Source organism: Castor canadensis, chromosome 10, assembly GCF_047511655.1.
Source record: "Castor canadensis chromosome 10, mCasCan1.hap1v2, whole genome shotgun sequence".
NCBI classification, from domain to species: Eukaryota; Metazoa; Chordata; class Mammalia; order Rodentia; family Castoridae; genus Castor; species Castor canadensis.
Genome location: NC_133395.1, coordinates 111,799,258 through 111,820,466, shown reverse-complemented (window position 1 = coordinate 111,820,466; position 21,209 = coordinate 111,799,258). Strand labels below are relative to the sequence as shown.

Genomic DNA, 21,209 nt, shown 5'->3' with positions numbered 1-21,209 from the left:
GGAAAGGAGAAAAGGTATTTGAAGAAATAGGCTGAATATTTTCCAAAGTTGATGAAAACTGTAGGCTCACAGATCTAAGAATTGCAATGAACCCCAGGAGGATAAATGCAGAGAAAATGGCACAAAGCTGGGCATGGAGAGTCAAGCCTGTAATCCTTGCTACTCAGGAGGACTGAGGTTTAAGACCAGCCCCTGCAAAAAAGTTCTTAAGACTCCCCTCTCAACCAGTGACTTGGCATGGTGGTACACACCTGTCATCCCAGGTACATGGGAAAACACTAAAAGGAACAGTCTAGGCTGACCCAGTTATAAACCGAGACCCATCTCAAAAATAACCAGTGCAAGAAGGGCTGATGGAGTGCTCCTAGCAAGCATGAAGTCCTGAGGTCTACCCCCAGTACTGAGTCAGAACTACCCTCCTTAGCTGTAGTAGTTTTAAACTACTGAATTTTGGAGTAATTTGTAACACAGTGGTATATAACTTAATACAGCAAAGCTGAGTATGGAGAGTATGGAAACTTAATCCTTATTTTCCAAAAGTCTACAATCTGCTTAAGAAAACAGATTACTTGAACTAGTAACTGTCCTGAACTTGTGTGCTGAGTGGGCAAAAATTGATTCCCCTATATCTACCTATGGGTGGAAAAGTAAGAACTTAGTAATTGAATGTCATCTTGGTGAGCAGGGCTTCTAGAATCCCACAGGGTGGGTGATAGCATTGCTACCCCTCCTGAGCTCTTGAAGGTGGTTTCAACAGACTCAGAGACAACAGCAAACATAGCCAACACAGAAGTTGGCTGCCTCTTCAGTCTTAAGGGTCTCAGAGAAACAGCTTGTCATATTCTTAAATTCACCTTCCCCTTAGCAAGCCAACCTGATTGTTCACCGCTTATATATTAACTGGTAGGAAATTTAGCTGAATTAGTGACAGAAACTCATTACAGACTATTTTTGTTGTATAATGAGCTTTTGAGTTATGCGTGGGAGTCAAACGGGCCAATAGTTGAAACGGAGCCCACTCGTTCCGTGTGTGGTTACTTTTTACTCATTTTCAGTTTTCTCAGTTGTGTCTTTGTTTTAGTCCCATCTGTTTAAGGAGGCACTTGATGGATTCCTTCCTCTTTCAAACATACCAGCAGACCTATGAGCTCTCTTTCAAGTGCTAGAGTCCTAGCTTGTGTTCAGGGTAGAGCTTGGATTTGTTCTCTATCATGGGCATTCTTAGGTATTTCCCAGTCACTGCTCTTCCCTGAGAAAGTGCCCAGCCTCAGTCTAAGCACCTGATTCTGATAGCAGAATGTTTTTATTTCTTGACAGAGTATTTTAATTCTTTTTTGTTGTTCTGTACTTGCCTACCCACTCTGGCTCCTCTTGCAAAGCACCAAGTATGGGAAGAACTTAACCAAGTCTACAGATAGCTTGGTTGAAGAGCAAGTCCAAAGGATGAATGCTGACCAGGACTCTTGCCTGGTTGGAGAATCTGAGGACTGGTAGGAGAGCCCTATGCCTCCTTTTCTCCCAGGGTCTCATGAATTGTGCCTTGCCCTTCTGAGTGCAACCTGGCACAGGCAGGCCTATTTCAAAGGAGAAACTGCAGGACCAGAGCATGCTGGCTCTCCGTAGTTGATTTATGTCAATTCTAGACTTCTAGGAAGGGTGGAGCCGGAGAGGACAGTTCCATAAACATCACCCAGCAAGCCCCTCTCCAAAGCCCTAGATGCTGAGGTGGCTTTCTCTCACTACATGTATGTTTCCTTGAGGGTTCATAGCCCTCAAGGAAAGAAGCTGGAAGGCAAACCTCCTTTTTGACTTGCAATTCCTTCAAGCTTTCTATCCAGCTTTAGTCCTTGGAGCCACTCACTATCCATTCTGCATAGTAGGACAATGGATGCAGAAACACTCAATGGTGCCTTTCATGACTACCATCTGCATGATGGGAGTTTCCTCGGTGCCTGCTCATAGAAGGAGAATTGAGAGATCCATGTAGATGGAGCACTAAAGTGAGTGCTGAGAGTTCAGCAGTCCCACATGACTGAAACACAGCTTTCCCTGGCAGCCTACACTACTGGTGCTCAAGACTTTAGGCTAGTCACATTGTATTTCCTCTGGCACTGGTGTATTCCTTCTTATCTATCACTTCTTTCTCACTCCCAGTCCACCTGTTCTTCCTCAGTGGAGAAGAGGTAGAAATAGCTGTGAGAGGAACACCATGGTTCCTGAAGTATCCATCAGATACTCTGGATGGGATTCCCCCCGCCAGCCAAAGGAGGACTACACATATAGCTCATAGGGGGCTGTTGATCTCGTCACTTACAGTTCCCATCCTCCTTGGGGTCAGGTTGTTATTGTGAACTTAAGGCTTCCTTGGCTGCTGTCTGATACCCTACCTATTACTACATGATTCCCAGGCCTGGGGAACAAGGACATGTGCTCTCAGATTCTGGCTGGTTACACAACTTTGAAAAGCAAAGACTCTAGTGCTGAGCTCACTGGGCTGAGGAGCTCATGGAAAGGTGTTAAATGTAGTTGTATAAGTCTGGTGTCTGTAACTGGTCTTCTGTTAATTGTTCTGCCAAGGGGGACTTAATTTGCTTCTATCAGAAAAATTATATGAAATATTCCAGTGTTCTGAGAAGAGCTTTTTGCCTGGTGAGTATGTAGTACCTTTCACCAAGCCAAAGGATGCTCTTGCAGCATTCCTCAGTTGCACAGTAGAGAGTCTTTCTGAAGATTTGTCATCTGCCATGCTACTGGCAGTCTAGCCAGATCCTTCTGAAGGTAATGCCACCCTGGGTATATTCTGTTGTGAAGACATGTGGTCTTTTAAAACTTTATGGAATTAGTCCACTGAATTTGAACTTGTCCTTGTCTCTTGGTTTTAAAGCTGCGCCCTTGGAGATGTTTCTCTTCATCCTGTCAGGACACATGAATTTAGGGAAGCTCTTGGGACAATCAGGCAGGCAAGTACTCATCAATCACAAGGAGGGCTTCCAGACCAAAGAATGATTCTAGATCAGCCATGATTGTGGAATTTCTAGACCAGGTGATGGAGGTGGTATAACCTGGAAGTAATATGCACAAGTCCTTGCATCAAACTGCCTGAATTTGGGCCTTGGCCTCATGACCACCATGCCACATAATGGTAGTTTTTCTAGTGCTATATGACTTCATCCCAGATGAGTTTCTCTCTCTAAACTGTTTCTTGTCCTCAAGATAAAGGTGGTGATTTCTCAACCTGATGGGCTCTTGTGAGAATTGACCAAGATAAGTTGTTTAGCATAATAGGTGCTGAGTGAATGTTAGCCCACTGTGGTCCACTTTGGCTGGCTGGCTTTCACAGCAGACATTCCTAAGGCGGTGAGACAATTCCTAATGTGTCATTAGTTACTAGAAGTGGAAAAATACAGACCACTTAATCCAAGACTCCATGTACCGATGGAATTGGAGAGACTGAGTGACTTGCCTGAGCTTCCCAACAGGCCAGAGACTAAGCCAGGACTAGACCCAGCTGTCCTGACTCCCAGACCTCTATTCTTGCTCCTTCATCACCTAGTCTTGCGCCATTTCTGTGCTTCCTGCTGCAGCACAGGTTTACTTATGTTCAATGTTTGTCCCAGAGTTTATTTTGACTATGGCATGAGAAAAGGAACCCTTCCACCTGTAAACCTACCTTTTTAACTCATGCTTTACTACTTGTCCCCAAGAGCCTATAAGCACAGAGCCTGGAGCGGCAAGCAGTGGGGAGGTGGCTAGAGCATGTGGCAGCAATGGTGGAAGGACACAGCATACTCTTGGGAAACATGAGGCTTTCCTCCACCCTACTCCCAGGTGCCAGAGCAGCTAGTGGAAGGAGCACCCATAGACAGGGGTTGTCAGATGACCCAATGTGGAGTCTTCCCTGTAAAGTGAACTTCAGTTTTAACTTGAATTAAGACTTGCCACACGTCCTGAAGTTTTGGATCATGCTTGTGTTATATTTATAGACCCTACCCACTTTCAGGATCAAATGACCTTAGAGAGTTGCTTTATCATCTAGATTTACATTTTCTAAATTTTTTGGAGGCTCTTCTTAACTTTTGGTAACGCCATCTCTACTTTTGCTAGTGCTATAGAAACCTGAGTTTCATAAGCTTTATGTTTTGTACCCAGAGGCCAGGTTCAGTGAGTACTGATGCTGATTCCTGGCCAGTGAGGGGTTAAGGGTTAGCAGTATCTTGGTTCTGGCTCTACCACTTGCCACCTGTAGGACTTCAGCAAGTTCCTCAACTGCTCTAAGCACCAGTTTCTTCATCTGAAAATTAGGATACTTCTATCTACCTCCTGTGGTGAGTGAGGGGTGACTGATTTAATTTATCTAGAGTGCTGGGAGCTATCAGTATTACTGATGTTGACAATATTTTATCTGGTAAGGCTGTCTCAGAAATCCTCCTGGGAACTCATACTGGTTTTAGATCATAGATGAGGCTGTTTATCTTTGAAGGTGAAGGAAGATATTGCTGGGGGCCATTTTGGGATGAACCTGGCCTTGCCAGTTGCCTTTACACTGTTCCCTCAAGTAAGCTAGCTGCTCATGGGAACATGCAGTACTCACCAGGACTGCTGGAGGATAGAGGTGGGTGGCCCAGTGGTCTCTTCACAACTGCAAAGGAATAACACTGAAGGTATATAATGTATAGCTGGTAAGAGGACAAGTGGAATCATCTTTCTAAATGAAACATACTGCATTGGGGGTTTTCTCCTAGTATAATTCTTAGAGTTGAGTGACCTGGTCAAGTTGACAACTTTGCCTCTGTGTTTAACACCAAGATCTTTACCCTTTCCTTCAAGGTTCGCAGTACCTATTTCCCAAATATTTTAATCTTTGCTAATCTGGTTGAAAATAATGACTAATTTGCATGTTTAAAATCTGTGTTATCAAGGTTTCTTGTCTTATGAGTTTATCAGCCATCTTGTTTCCTTGTGTCAAACGGAATCCCCCGTGAGATACACAAACAGTGATAATGCCCCCTCACTCCTACTGTGATCATTATCGTTAGCAGATGGTACCACAGCCCTGCTCCCTGGGGAAGCAGTGGCTTCAAAGAAGCCAGTGTTCAGCGGCATAAGTATATTTATTTGCTAGGTGACAGTTTAATGGAATTTTTTTTGTTTGTTTGGCGGGGAGGGGAATTGGTTATAGTTTTTCTGTCTTTGGCTCAACCTCCATGTAGGAAGATTAAACCTGCCTAACCTAGAACTTGGGCTTCATTTGATCCAGAAAAAGTCAAGTCTTAAACAACAACAACAAAAAAAAAGTCAAGTCTTTACCAAAACTGTTCATAAGCACTTAGACTGGTTTTAAATCTAGGTCATCTAGTTCTATCTTCTAAGACCAGATATAGTGAGGGAAACCTTAACCGGCTAGCTCATCCTGCCTTGCATTAGTGGGAAGAAAGGAGCTGGGGCGGGGGGCGCGGAGAGAGTTGTCCTCTGGCAGTTTTGCTGGTAGCTTCCTTTGTCCAAGACTAAAGCAATTTCAGTCCCATTTCAGAACAAGTGGTTTGCAAGCTAAGCTTCTGCGAGAACCCATCATGAAAATTCGTGGAACTTATTGAAGTCAAAATAAATACCCAGACAGTCTTCAAGAAATAGGTCTTGAGTGACAGACTGAAATGAATTCTTTTGTTTAACAAACATTGTTCAGCTGCCTGTTTTGAGCCAGGCTTTGTCTAGATGCCAGGAATGAACAAGGACAAACAGAATAGAAGCTCCTGGCTCTACAGAGCTATCTTCCTAGTGGAGAGAAGACAGTAGTCAAGAAAACAGATAGGAGCTGGGCTCAATGGCTCACACCTGTAATCCTAGTTGCTCAGGAGGTGGATCAGAAGGATTGAAGTTCCAGGTCAACCCAGGGAAAAAGTTCATGAGACTCCCCCTCCCCCCACCAGCAACTAATAAAAAGCTGGTGTAGTGGTGCACATCTGTCATCTCTGTTACATGGGAAACATAAATAGGAGGATCAGGGTTCAGGCCTGCTGGGCATAAATGCCTATCTCTAAAATAACCAATAACCAATGCAAAAAAGGATGTAGGCATAGCTCAAGTGGTAGAGTGCCTGCCTAGCAAGTGCAAAGTCCTGAGTTCAAACCCCAGTACCACCAAGGAAGGAAGAGAGGAAGGAATGAGGGAAGGGAAGGGAAGAAAATTTCTGAGATGAGTAGTGTGGAGGAACTAAACAGGGAGTTGAGGTTGAGGAATGGACAAGGTACATACCTGTTGACACAGTGCCCTGGTGAGAAGAGTGAACCAACCACTTGGTGAGCTGTGAGCAGTGTTGTAGACAGGAGAATGGGGGTAGAGGCAATACAGAGAGGAAGTCTGTGTGGCTGTAGTGAATGGAGATGAGGTCAGAGAGAGTAGACAGTGCCTCCCTCATATGGGACCTTGACCACAGAAGGAGACTGCCTTTTATCCCAAATGCTGAGGAAAGCAATTGGGAGGGCTTTGTGTTTCTGTGTTTTAATTTTATGGAGGAATCATATACTTAAAGTAAAATGCATAGATCTTAAGTGTGAAGTTTGACAAATTTATGTGTCGTAGGAGTTTTAAATGGAGTGGAGAATGATGTCATTTTGTTTATATTTTAAGGAGACCCCACCAATAGCAGTGTGGAGGATGGATGGATAAATGGAAGGACAAGCAGTATTTCTATCTTGTTAGGTAAAATAAAATGCTCTAAGCAGGCCATTTTGTGGGAAACAGTGAGAGAAAGTGGCATTTGGCACTATTCTTCTGCTGTCCTTGCCCCAGGAAAAGGCCAGCTAGAGGGGCAAGAGGAGTGAGTTTGACTCAGGTTTGTGCAGTTGGCTTTGGCTCAGCTCTGCAGGGGCTGCAGCCCTTCCTTGATAGAGGTTTTCTCTCAGACAAGGCACTCTTTGATTGAGGTGAGCAGATATGGCCTGGCTTCTGCCTTCTCACTAGACCCACCCAACTTGGCTTTCTCTCTGCTGAAGATGTCAATCATGTGCTGTTTGTAATTGGACAGGCATGTGGATGTTATGTGTTTGATTCATGAGTTGTTTGAACAAAGTCTTCCATCAACCTTTTCTGGTACCTGGATTCCTCCATTCAAATGTCTTGTGCCTGAATATTAAAGTACCATGAGTTGCTACTCTGTATGATGGGAGGTGGCAGTAGTTGATTGGATTGCTTCCCGGTGTAATGGTGGAACAGGATATAGGACAGGTAGGTTTGGAGAGTTGTTCTAGGATCCTGAGTTACCTGGGATGGAGAGGTCAGGTTGCAGAGGGAAGATCCAAGGTCATAATGCTTCTGAGACTAGGACAGGGTATGACTCAGCCCGGGAATAGGGAGAGTAGCCACAGAGAGGAGACGGGATATACAGTGCAGGAGAGCAGGATGAGCTGGCTCTTTTGTCTGTCTTCTTTCATTTGATGCTGATGACAACCTGGTGAGTCATAACATTACCCCTCTTCTCATGATCTTTCACTTTTTTTCTTGTAAACAAATTTGCATGTCAAGTTAATAGTAAAGACAGGATTCAAAACCACCTTTGCCAGTCTTTGAAATCCAGGCTCTGACCACTCCTCTTTTTGAGAGATATTAAGACCCCATGCCTGTCTTTAGGACCTGTCTACACAAAGGCCAAAGGATGAGAGCCTGGTTAGGAGCCCCTTGACCTGGAGGCAACTGGCACGCAACAACATCATTGAAGCAAGGAGAAGGGACCCTGTGTATGAGAGGCAGGTACCTCTGAGTGCTTCCAGCCCACAAGGCCCCTCCAGTCTCCAGCTCTCCAACTTCTCCTCCTCCCTTTGCTCTCAGAGTACTCTTTCTGGCTGTGCCAGCCTTTGATTCCAGATCTTGTGTGCGCCTGCTTCAGGCTGGGCCTCTTGGCTCAGTCTGAGTTTGTTGTCTCTGTCCTGCAGGCGCACTGGTGATTAGGGAAGGATGACTGTCCCTGAGCTCTGCCTGAGCCACTCTGTGTGAGCCTTGTTGGTAGCTTCTGAGGGAGCAGCTTGATTCCCTGGGACTGGGTTTCTGACCCATCCTCCCTAAAGGACATCAAGGAACTCCAGGGTCCTTACCTATAGTCTTGTGTCTTCCCAGAATCCCCTTCCCCCCCACTACCACCCACACAGTAGTGTGAGAGAAGTATAAATTCCCACCTCTGGAGGCTTTCCTATCAATTTCTCTCAAGCCCACAGCCATTGTGAACTATGGAAATACCTAGAATCTGTTATCTTATTCCCAGTCCTCCTGTGGCTACAGGTCAAACTGCCATCCTTTGGCCCAGGGTCATTGTCCTGGTTTCTAACAGGTCTCTCTGCTCCCATGTTGCCCTCTTCAGGCTGCCCTCAGCATAGCTGCAAAGTGAGCCTGTTTAGTGGGCAGCAGCTGCTGTCCCCCACAAGTAGAAGTATGGCTCTTGCCCTGGCTCCAAGGGGAAGACCCTATTTGACTTCCCTACATCTTCCTTAGGTCTTGTCTCACCTCCCAGACTGTTATGTACACCTCACACCCCACTTCCCAGCCCCCCCCCGCTCTCCTGCCTTGCTACAGAGTTTACCTCTGCACCAGCTGATGTACCCCATATTTCACTGGCCCCTCACACTAGAATGTAAAGCAAGCAAGAATTTTGTCTATTTCATCTCTTGCCAAGTGGAACCTATCACACAGCAAGCTCCTCCATGAGCCAAGATAAGGATAGATGAATGGATTTTCTCATTTTATTTGATCTGGAGCAGCTTTCTTACTATTTCTTCTTCCTTTAATTATTTAATTAGAGAGATTTTTGATTCTGGAATATTTTAGGGAAAGGAGATGGGAAAAAGAGAAGTTACACTTCTGCTCTCCAGAAGAACTGAATCAACAACGGTGCACTGACCTGCATACCTTTCTTCTCCTTTTCTTGTCCCAAAGCCCATCTGTAAGTTACACTGGTTCCCCTACCAGTCTTACCTTACTGCATTAGTGAAGGCTCTGAGACAGCTTTGTCATTTCCTTTTTAAAATTTGAAATAAAAACAATATGAAAGAGTGGCTGCCATAACAACATCACAGACTAGGTGTATTAAATGATACACACTTTCTCTGGAGGCTGGAAGTCTGAGAAGAAGGTGCTAGTTGGCAGATTTAATATCTTCTGAGGCCTCTGTCTTTGGCTTGCAGCCTTCACATGATCTTTTCTTGGTACATTCATGTATCTATGTCCTAATCTTTTATAAGGACACTGGTCATATTGGATTAGGGCCCACCCACATGACCTCATTTAACCTTCTTCAAAAGCCCCATCTCCAAATACAAGTCACAGTGTGAGGAACTGGAAGTTAGGACTTCAGCATATGAATGAGGTGCACATGATTCAGCCGGCAGTGCCACATTGGTTTTTCTTAATATATATATGTCATATTAATATAGTATAATTACAATAATGGGTTTATTATGTAATTAACTTATATTTCTTGTATGTAGTTATAATATGTTATAATTATACCATTTCGATGTAATCTATTTGTGTATAATTATGTATAATGTATAATTTCTCCCCTTAAACTATTTGAAAGTATATTGCACCCACTCATACTTCAAGATTTATCTTCTAGGAATTAGAACATTCTCCTTGGCATATGTCGATGTCTCTTTTTTTCTATTCACAGGGATAGTCCCCCTGAGGCAGAAAAACCATTGAGCGTGATGTGGCTCTGACCCTGACCAGAGGACCATTTTGTCCTGAGCCCCAGCCCCCTCAGTGAGACTTGGCATGCTTGCATGAAGGATCTGCTTTCAGGAACCATTTAGGCCAGCAAAACCTCTTGACCTCAGCTCTAGATTCTTCAGCATTGTTGAGGTTTTTTGTCTGCAATGTGTCAAGAAATGACAGACCCCCTTGAAGTTCCACCAGCTTTTTGGTCTCTCTATATTAATATGTCTCTCCAAATGCCGGACTTGTTATTTCAATTCTTTACAGGCAGTTCTTGCTCTGCCAAATGTAGATTGTCTGTATTTATCCAGAGAGTAGATTTTATTGATTTGGATACTATTTTCTCTTTCCCTGTCACCCTCCTCTTGCAACTATTGGCAGCTTAGTACTCTGCCAGAAGTTGGTTCTTATCTGCTACCGATTGTAACAAGGCATCTTTTGTGGGCTTACATCAGTCCCTATTTCTTTTTTTCAGTACTTTTGTGGGGTGAATATCATACAGTTGGAACTTTCAGTATTTGTTTTAGTAGATAAAAACATTGTGGAAATAAATACTTGATGAGAGCTTCAGGGGGAACATACAGCCTTTAAACTTTTTGTTTCCTCTGGTTCAGATGGTTGTGTCTGCAGACAACCCAGGGTGCAGGTGCAAATCTGGTGAGGCCTTTGCCAGTTATGGTCAAGCAGTTTGCTGAGTGAGCATTCTACTCCTGCTGATTCTTCTGCAGCCAGAGTACTGCTACCTAATGCTGCAAGCACAGCCAGAATCCATCCTTCTGCAGCCAGAGTACTGCTACCTAATGCTGCAAGCACAGCCAGATTGTCCATCATCTGCACAATTATTTCAAATGAACTCCAGCAGATCTTTGAATCTGCTCAAAATCTTCCCCGACTCTTCTTCTACTCTAGGATTCATTCTAGACTCCTTGGCCCACCACTGAAAACCCTCCCTCATGATCCCTGCTCAATTTGTCCACCATCTTACCTCTATTTCTCTAGTAGGTTCTCTTGTTATCTGCTGTATTGAAGCGAAATTATGTCAAACACACTCTGCCATGCTCTGTCCCTGTACCTATGAGCTCCTGGTGTTGGCTCTGCCCAAAATATATCTTCTCTCTCCTCCCTGGTCCGTTTGGACCACCTTTCAGGACCTGGCTTGACAGTCTCCATTAGGAAAGCCTGTTCTAACTACCACCTTCCCTGCAGGCAAGCAGGGCTGGTCATCCTCTTCTCTAGCACTTCCTGCACTGTATGGTTATATGTTTGTCCCCCTAGTTGCTAGGCAGCTGACTTTACATTTGTCTTTCATGCCTGGCTTGGAGTAGGTACACAGTAAACTGGATTGATAGTTGGATCTGTCCTTGGAAAGTGCATATCCCAAAGTTAGAATCAACTACATTTCCTTTGTTGTTTCCAGTAATTATGTAAGTGAGCCTTGTCACAAAGAAAAAAAAAATCAGTTTTTGCACATGCTGTGAGGAGTCATTCTTTATAAGTTGCTAGTTCTAAAGAGTTCATGCTGATTGTCAACAATACAGGGCCTCTGTAACCTTCACTGGACTTACTGTATGTTGTCACATGTTGAGAGAGAGAGAGTACCTTAACTTAGTAGTGTAAACAGTGATAACCCAACTTATATGTGACTTATATGTGCACTTTGCTTAGTTATTGCTTTGAAAACTACTAACGTCTGTCTGTTCTTCCAGTCAAACGTTTCAGAGAACCAAAGCATGAAAGACGACCTTGGAGAATCTGGTATGTACTGAAGTGTTAACTCATCCCTACAATGCTTTTGACTGCTTGGAGTTTTTTGTTTGTTTTGAGGAGAAGTGTTGGAGTGGGTAGGGGATGTAATAGGAGAAGTTGCATATAATATTGCAATTGCAATATTATATATATATTATATATATATACATATATAATATATATATATATATATTTTTTTTTTTTTAGTGGTACTGGGGTTTTGAATTTGGGGCCTTGCACTTGCTAAGCAGGTGCTCTATATGATCATGCTTCTTCCAATTTTGGAAGATGGAAAACAATCCAAATACATTAGTCTGTGCTGCAGGCTTCTTGATCTCTATCTACCACATTTATGTTATGCTTAAGTATTGGATTCTGTAGTCTATATCTGTAAACAAAATCATCTAAGTTTGGAGATTAGTCAGACATACCTATGTAAATGCTTCTCTCTTCAGAAATAGTCTTCTTTGGTCCTAGAATAAAGGAAAACTATTTATGTACTCATAATGCTTCAGAAACTAAGTATATGGGTTTTTTCTCCTTACACCAACCAATTTTTCCATCAGTTCACACACCAGCTATGTGTCCCATAATTTAACTCAATTCTGACACTAACTACCTGGAGTAAGCATAGTCCCCACAGGTTGAGGGCTCAGTCCCACAAAACTGCCCCCACTTCAGATGCCAGTCACAATTAGTGGGTCCTCAGGGAAGCCACACTTCTTCCAACTTGGCTACAAGGTCAAGGGTTCCCATACCTTCCTCAAGCTTGGTTCACAAATCTCGGAAAAACATTATTTACATTTACTGGCTTATTATAAAGGATACAGATTGTGGTTACTTTTCTTATCACTGTGACAAAATGCCTGACATAAACAACTTACAAGAGGAATTACTTGTTTTGGCTCATGGTTTCAGAGGTTTCAGTCCATCATCATGCTGGGAAGGGCATGTCAGAGCAGAGCAGCTCACATCACTGTGGCCAGGTTGCAGAGGGAAGGGCCAGGAAGGGGCCAGACCAAGATAAAGCCCCCAGTGACACACCCACAGTAACCTACTTCCTCCAACTAGAACTTACCTCCTACCTTTCACCTCCTCAATAATGCCATCATGTTATGAATCCATCAAATCCATCAAAGGATTCATAGGTCAGAGTCCTTATGATCTACTTGTCTGGGAAATGCCACCACACCCAGACACCCCCAGAAGTGTGCTTTACCCTTCTAGGTGATTTTTAATCCAATCAGTCTGACAATTACAATTAACCAGTACAGAGATAAACAGCTAGATAAAGTAAATAAAGTCTGTAAAATTCCTGAGCACAGGACATGGGGTGCGCCATTCTCCCTGTGTATAATTTTGTTCACCAGCTCCAAAGTGCTCCAAACCCTATACTTCAAGGATTTTTTATAGAGGCTTCATCATGTAGAAATGATAATTAATTCAATCTCTAGCCCCTCTCCTTTACCCACAGGATAGGGAGCACTGAAAGTTTGAAGCTTCTGATTATAACTTAGTCTTTCTGGTGATTTTTCTTGTCCTGAAGCTCTCCAGAAGCCACAAAGAATCACCTCATTAGAACAAAAGTGCTCCTATCACCCAGTACATTCCAAAGGAGTAGGAATCCTTTGATTGGCACTGGGATCACAAACCAAAAACCAAGGCTGGAGGTATGGCTCAAGCAGTAGAGCACCTGTCTACCAACCGTGAAGCCCTGAGTTCAAACCCCAGTACTGCTAATAAATAAATAAATAACCAAAAATCAAGCAGGCACAGTGGCTCATGCCTATAATTCCAGCTACTTGGGAGGTAGAGATATGGGGATTGAAGTTCAAGCCAGCCCAGGCAAAAAGTTAGCAAGAAACAAGCTAGAAATGGTGCTGTATGGCTGTAATCCCAGCCACTCAGGAGATGAAGCAGGAGAATCATTATCTTAGGCCAACCCTAGGCAAAAGTATGAGACTGTCTCTGAAAAATAACTAAAACTCAAAAGAACTGGGGACTCAAGTAGTAGAGCTTGCTTAGCTAGCATGAGACCCTGAGTTTAAGCTCCAGTACTACGCGCACAAAAAAATAGGAAAAATTAGCACCCATGGCACTCATGAAATTACAAGGGGTTTGGAAGTGATCAGGAACCAGGAGCAGAGACCAGGTGTGTGCTCCTTAAAGATATTTAAACAAATGTCTAATACATATTTATATTGTTTGTAACCCCACAGTGGCAGTTTTTCATACATAATACGGTAGTAAAGCTTCAGAAATAGATTCCAAGCACAAAACTCCAAAACAGTAAGTCACTTGGAAAGAGAAAGTTAGCTCTTCAAGACAGCATGGTGTCCATGAGAAAAGCTGCCTCGACTTGCTCCTGCTAACAAAATAGTCATTTCCCCTTCAGAGGAACCCTTAATAAATCACTGAGATAAAGGTCCTTTATAAAATGTTTAGGTATGTACTTGCTTTATAAAAAGGCATTACTGCTGAATGTTGATAATTCTTATTTTTATTTTCCCCTTCATTGGTTCTCTCAAATCTGGGTATTTAGCTATTGCCTCAGGACTGGGGAGAGACATGCTGAAGACCTAGATCTGGGACTATCTGTGTCTCATACACATTGTCCTTTGATGACTCCCCATTGCTGCTGAGTTTAGGGGACAGTTTCAGGCCCAGGTTACAGAGTCAGTCTGGGTGATCTCTACAATTGGCTATTACCCTCCTGTCAGATGAATAACAAGTGTTGGTTCTATTTTGTGCAGGTTTTTAGATACTTCCAAACAAGCCATAGGGATGCTGTTCATCCACTTTGCAAATGTATACCTAGCAGATCTCACTGAAGAGGACCCTTGTTCACTGTAAGTGTATTTCAGTGTGAACATAGTCTGCCTTCAATTTAAAATGCAAAGTGACCTTGCTTTCTCCTGCCAGTACTTCCCCTCTAGTTGAGGAGTGCCCCTCCTTTCTTTTTGTTCCTCTGGAGCTCATCCTGTGTATGCTGACATGACCTCACATACCCAGAAGTCAGTTTCTCAGGGTTTTGACAGTTGCCTGGTGCATTGGTTTTCTACTGGTCAGTCCAAGTTTTGTCCTTTGGCTTTCTAGTACCCTTGTGTCTCCCTGGTTCCCAACCCCAGGCAGGGCAAGGTAACACTGTATGAGTGTCTCTGTGCCAGAACAGGACACAAGGGGCTTCCCTGTGGAATCAGCCACTTAAGGGCATAGTTGTTGCTGACCATTGTTGATCTCTTTGACCTAAGGATCATGGGTTGTTCCACCTTGTCAGTGCAGAGTGCCTTCCACACAGAGCCCAGAGCAATCTGTCTGAAACTTTAACCAGACCCTGAAATGCTGTCTTCCTTGCCAGTAGCACCTGAATGGTCCTTCTCAGAGTAGATGGAATGGCAGGGGAGGCTTACCTTTATCCCTGCCTAATCTCCTGCTTCCTTCCATCTGCAGAACAACTCTACTCTATATATACTTTGATCATGCCAACTTTCCAGTTGGCCCAAAGAGTTATAGCATTTACTTTCTCACAGCACAGGAATAGTGGAGCTGGACTTGAACCAGTCTGATTGGCTCCAGGGCCCACATAATGCCCTGCCACCTGCCCATCTCCCCTGTGTTGAGTACAAAGTGTAGAACTTGCCCTTTTTCCCAAGGGCAGCATACAGTAGGCTCAAGAAGTATTTAACAAGTGCATGGATGAATGTAAAGCCAGCATGTACATCTGTTGTCCTTATTATTTTCAGGCTGAATCTCAGACATGAGAATTCAGGTGTAACTATACTTTATAATAGTTAAATATAAGAGAGAGCCATAGCCTCAGGCCCGAGGAGAAATTGCTTTCTGGAAGCTAGTGCTGTTCTTTCTATCGCTGGTCCAAGAGTGACCCCTTGTGACTTTAAAGAGAAGGGCAGTGTGGAGAAAATTTCTGCCCCTTCCTTCTCCATGCTGGTTTTTTGGCCTCTGGGGACCGAACACAACATGCTCCCTTTGATATCAGAGTGCTGTGCATGTCAGAAAGCACTGGCTGGGGCAGAGAGCTGCAGGTCTTCATAAAGTGTCTCAGGCTTTAGCAGCTTAGAGGCTCCTGAAGCCACATCCCAGTGTCCTAAAGCTGATCCACAGGAATTTCAGAGCCATGCAATGTCACACAGGGTCAGTACCTGACTCAGTGACCTTGTCTCCCATTTTATCTGCCCTAGAGAGCTGGGGCCTGTGGTGAGCTGTGTTCAGCCTCATCTAGGTACAGGGTCCTGAGGGAGAGCAGATAGGCAGGGGCCTTTCCTTAGCAAGGGAAAAGGTTTTGTCAGATCTCCCATGCTCATGGATTGGAAGAATCAATATTGTGAAAATGGCTATCTTACCAAAAGCAATCTATATGTTCAATGCAATCCCCATCAAAATTCAAATGACATTCATCTCAGGGATTGAAAAATCTACCCTAAAGTTCATTTGGAAGCACAAATATGGACCACAAATAGTCAAGGCAATACTGAACAGGAAGAACAACACAGGAAGCTTCATAATACCTGACTTCAAACTATACTACAGAACCATAGTAATAAAAATAGCATGGTACGGGCATAAAAACAGACATGCAGACCAATGGAACAGCAAAGAAGACTCAGATGTGAATCCACACAGCTACTCCCACCTGATTTTTGACCAAAGGCACCCAAAATATATAGAGAAATGAAAGCCTCTTCAATAAATGCTGCTGGGAAAACTGGATATCTGCATGCAGAAAACTGAAACTAGATCTATGTCTTTCACCCTGTACAAATATAAGGACCTTAATATAGACCTGAAACTTTGAAAGTAGTGCGGGAAAGAGTGGGGAATACACTGGAACCTATAGGCATAGGCAGTAATTTCCTAAATAGTACTCCATTGGCTCAGCAACTAAGAAAAAGGATTGACGAATGGGATTACATGAAACAAAAAAGCTTCTGCACAGCAAAAGAAATGGTCACTAGATTGAAGAGGCAACCTACACAATGGGAGAAAATCTTTGCTAGCTATATCTGACAAGGGATTAATAACCAGAATATATGGGGAGTTCAAAAAATGGAACTCCCCAAAGAATCAATGACCCAATGAAGAGAGAGCAACTGAACTGAACAGAGCTTTTTCAAAGGATGAAGTCCAAATGGCCAATAACACATAAAGAAATGCTCAACATCCCTGGCAATGCAAATCAAAACCATATTAAGATTCCTATTAAAATACTTCCATGAATGAAGAACACAAACTGCAACAAATGTTGACAACGATATGGGGGAAAAGGAGTCCTCATGCATTGTTGATGAGAATGTAAATCCCACTGAACAACAGACACCTAAACAAGAATGTAAAACAAGTCATGCTAATGGGAGGAGAAGGGTAAATAAAGTAAGGAAAGTGAATATGATTCATGTACTTTATAAGTATGAATATGGAACATTCAAACTTGTTGAAGTCACCATAAGAAGAGGACTAAGGTAGAAAGGAGAATAATGGAGGGGATGAACTAATTCAGGGTATAATACATATTACATATGGAAGTGTCACATTGCAACTCCCTGTACAACCATCATAAAAAAACAAAAATGTCTTTTTCAAAAAAAGTGAAGAACAGGAAAGTACAAGTCCTGTCTGGAGGTTGGTGTCAGTGGAAGAGGGGAGGGCATTAAGAAAGGGGAGGAGGGCAAATATGGTGGAAATACTATGTATTTGTGTGTGAAAATGGAACGAGACCTGTTGAAACTCTTCTAAGAAGGCAGTGGGGGGTGAGGATGAAGAGAGGAAGAGTGAATCTAAAATATATTGTAAGCACTTTTATAAATGTTACAATGTGCCCCCAATACAGCTATAATATGCTAATAAAAAATGTTTTTTTCAGGCAGGTAGAAACTCTGGTACTCCATTTCTTCCTCTAATCCTCTGGCCTTTACTGAGGACAGTAAAGCTTTCTTTTAAAGTGTAAATGCAAGGGGTGGAAAAGTACCTCGGTGGTAGCTCACTTCCCTAACATGTATAGACTTCTGGGTTGGATCCCTAGTGCTTCAAAAAAAGAAAGAAAAGAAAAGAAACAGTGTGAAAGTATCGCCTTTAAAAACCCAAAAAGAAAAGAAAGTGCAAAAGTATTGTTTGCACATGACTGCAGATAGAGAAGAGCAAGGGCCATGTGGCCTTCCCTGTTTGTCTAAGAGACCTTGGAGACCATTTTCCTGAACTGCTCTGAGACAGTGGCACTGTTCTGGGGGCCTTAGGTGTGCTGGGCCATTCAGGAGTGAACAAAATCAATGGGCATATTTTTGTTGTTCATCAAATTTTGTTTTCCTTTTGATTTCCTTGGCTGCTTCCAGGTACTCTCTTCTGTTGAATCTTGTCCTGGCAAGAACATTTGAGATTTTTAAAATTTTTTTTTGTCCCTTTCCCACCACTCCTTTAAGTTGGTATTAGCATCTTGTTGTCAGGCACCTGAAAGTGAAAGCCACAGCCTCTGTAGCCTCTTCTGTAGCTACATTTAAGGCTTCCAGTCCCCCCACTACAAGACTAGGTGAAGGCTGGGTAAGTCAGTCTTGATTCTGACCTTGGTAAGCACTGCACTGAGGGCCTAGCTCAGTGGCTCTTGCTCCCTGACCATGCTGGTATGCCCTTTCCTCCTAGGTACCTCATCAACTTTCTTCTGGATGCCACTGTGGGCATGTTGCTCATCTATGTTGGAGTGCGTGCTGTCAGTGTCCTGGTGGAGTGGCAACAGTGGGAATCCCTGCGTTTTGGCGAATATGGTAACATGCCACGGATACTGGGTAGCACGTAGTGGGGACTGCTTGCCCTTTGCAGCCCACCAGGCAAATGGATCTAGAGGTTTGGGAGCTGGTGACTGTGTGGGCCTGAGTGTCACCCTCCTGTGGGTATGGGTGCCAGCTTCATGCTAAGACTCTCACCTTTGTGGCAGGGAAGGTGACAGGAGCCAGGCGATACCCTAGAATCAAAGAGAGGATCAGTTGCTTGCCCCTTCTACCTTGCAGGCGAACCTACTTGCAAGGGCTACAAGGCCACATCATTTTGCCTAGCTTCCCATAGAGCTCACCCCACCTGCCCCCCTATTAGAGGGGATAGGCAACTCTCATTTGTGGAGGTGGTCAATAGTGAGGTCAAAGCTGTGCCCCTCTTTCTGCTGTACACCTGTGCTTTTCCCATCCACTAGGCCATTTCACTGGCAGAGTAGAACTCACAACAGCCAGGACTAGCTGTGATGCCAGATTGCCTTGCTTTCTCCCAACTATGAGCTTGTCCCCTATGTGGCATCTGGATGAACCAGTCACCAGGGACAAAAGGTTCATCCTCATTCAGAGACAAGGCTTAAAACAGGTGACTTGTAGATGCTGGTCTGTCTTGTCAGACCCTGTGGAATACAATTTGGGTAGGAAACTGCCTTCATGCTGGCTCCAAGCATGAGGAACAGCTGGATATGGCCTCCACACGGCTGCTGGTAAGATGCCCTCTTTGGGCTCTCTTCTAACCCCCCACCAGGGTTTCAGGTCAGGGTTAAGGGTAATGTCAGCTTTTTCCTGCTTGCCCTGTGGGCCCTTCTGTCTGCAGGCAGGAGTTCCTCTCTTCTCAGGTTGGAGTAGCATCGGAGCTTCACCATGAGAGAGCATCCAGCACAAGAGGATAGGAATGTGGATAGAATTCTGGATCCCCACACCACTTTCTTGGTCAGGCCTTCCAAAGAGCTCACAGCTCTGGGTTCAGGTGCCACTCACTCCTAGATGGCTGAAGATGCCCCAAGAGATTAACAGTTTAAAAGGGCAACTGATTAGTGGAACTGGCTGCGAGTGCCATGGGTATTTCTAGAAGTCTTAAGTAATTTGTCCCCATTGAGGGGAGATGAGCTCATGGGAGGGCTTTTCTTAGCCCAGATACTTGATGCTAATGAGTCATTGACTTAAGATAGTGTCTAACACATAGCATGTGCTCTGGGGCTCTAGGGAAGGTTCTGAGATTCTCTGAGTCATCAGTTCTTCAGTTTTTGGGATGGAAATGGACCATAGCACATGTGGACCAATGTGACATCATCTTCAATTTAGGATAGACATTCAGAGGAATTAGGTGATGCAGCCAGTCAGTGAGTGGTTGGGAACCTCTTGCCCTCTGCAGCAGTATTTCTAAACCCTCCCCCCTTCTCCATGAATAGTGCTCATACTGCTCCTCTGCTGTTGAGGTTCCTTCTGAAAGGCAGGATCCTCAACTCAGTTGTAGCTGACCAGAACTAACAAGGATCCCTGAGAGTCACCTATGTGACCTGTGAGTGGAGGTCAGATCTAGTCCTTATATATCATACATTAAGGTACCAGTCATTCCCAGACATGTTTTGTCTGTTTGCCCAAGAGTAGAGTGAAAGAAGGCAATGGATATGTTTATGCCTCTTCCTCTCCCCATTTGGCCTGCCTCTGCCCTTTGTCTCACCTCAAGTCACTGCCATTGGGAACCAGAGTCTTCAAACCAGGGCATATCCAGAGAAAGCTGCCCTTTGTCAAGGACCCTCCCAAGTCCTCCCTCCCCAGACTGTCTCCTCAGTTACCTATTGTTTTCTAGTTATTGATTTATATTGTTTCTGTTGCTACTTAAACAGATTAACCCAGACTTAGTGGCTTAAGGCAACCCAAATTGATTATCTTATAGTTCTTTCCTTTAGAAGTCCAATATTTTGTTGAACTAAAATCAAGGTGTTTTAGGACTGGATCCTTCTGGAAGCAGTATGGGAGAATGTTCTATTGCCCCTTTCAGCCGCAAGGCTGTCTGCATTCCTTGACTCTTGGCTCCCTTCAAAGCCAGCAATAGCAGATCAGGTTCTTCTCACATCACACTGCTCTGACTTTGCCATGACCTTCCACTGCTGTCTTCTACTTTAAAGTGTCCCTGTGATTACATTGGGTGAATCTAGATACTACTGATACTCTGTCTTAAAATCAGCTGATTAGCAACTTAATCCCATTTGCAGCTGTGATTTTCTCTCTGTTACCATTAGGTAACATGACATATGCATAGGTTCTGAGAATTCGGATGTGGACATCTTCGCAGGATCATTATTCTATCTACCACACCTGTGAGCCTGCCCATTGTTGAAGGCAGGAATTTCATGTAGGCTCCACAACTCTCTTCTCAGAGAAATGAAGAATAGGGACTTGTTTTCTAGGTAGCTTGCTTAGTTTCTAGAAGAAAAGATCATAGGAGTTGGAACATAAGCCATACTTACCTGGTCTGAAGGTATGAGCAGTTCTAAATAATATGTGTTGTCTGCAGTTAGATAATGAATTTACTCTTTCCATGAAAATGAGATTATGCCTCAGTGCACTGCTTCATGGGCTTTGCTGCCTGCCCAATCCAGACTCTCCCTTCCCAGAACCTCTCAAACAGACAGTATTCCTTTCTTTGGCCCCTATTCCTGCAACTTATCCCAAGGGAATGATTCACTGAAACCAAACACCATGTTACTGAATAAAAAAAACCACCCATGTCCCTGCAGTAAAAAGCAAGACACAGTGACCATGCCTGCCATGTTGCTTCTTTAGAGATGAGATTATGGGAAGTGTTTGAAAGACTCTCAAGGGAAACAGAAATGAGCAAACTGGCACACAAGCACTTAGTCCAGCTGTGGCAATGTGTGACCTGGGTGCAAAGAAGAGAATGTGTCAGAGCAGGACACAGGTGCTTTTTTCTCTTTTTATCATGGCTTTAAACCTTGTTTATTTATTTTTTTATTTAGCAATGCT

The 21,209-nt window shown here is 43.7% G+C and overlaps 1 protein-coding gene across 3 annotated transcripts in view; it reads left to right on the top strand.

The window, feature by feature from the left end:
* Nucleotides 1–21,209, top strand: part of Stimate (STIM activating enhancer) — a 48,587-nt gene that overhangs the window by 16,308 nt on the left and 11,070 nt on the right. For all 3 annotated transcript variants that reach the window (XM_074043926.1, XM_074043927.1, XM_074043925.1), the window contains exons 2-4: nt 11,409–11,457; nt 14,202–14,297; nt 18,097–18,218. In XM_074043926.1, the coding sequence (XP_073900027.1) occupies nt 11,409–11,457; nt 14,202–14,297; nt 18,097–18,218 (267 nt within the window). The remainder of the gene's footprint in view (nt 1–11,408; nt 11,458–14,201; nt 14,298–18,096; nt 18,219–21,209) is intronic.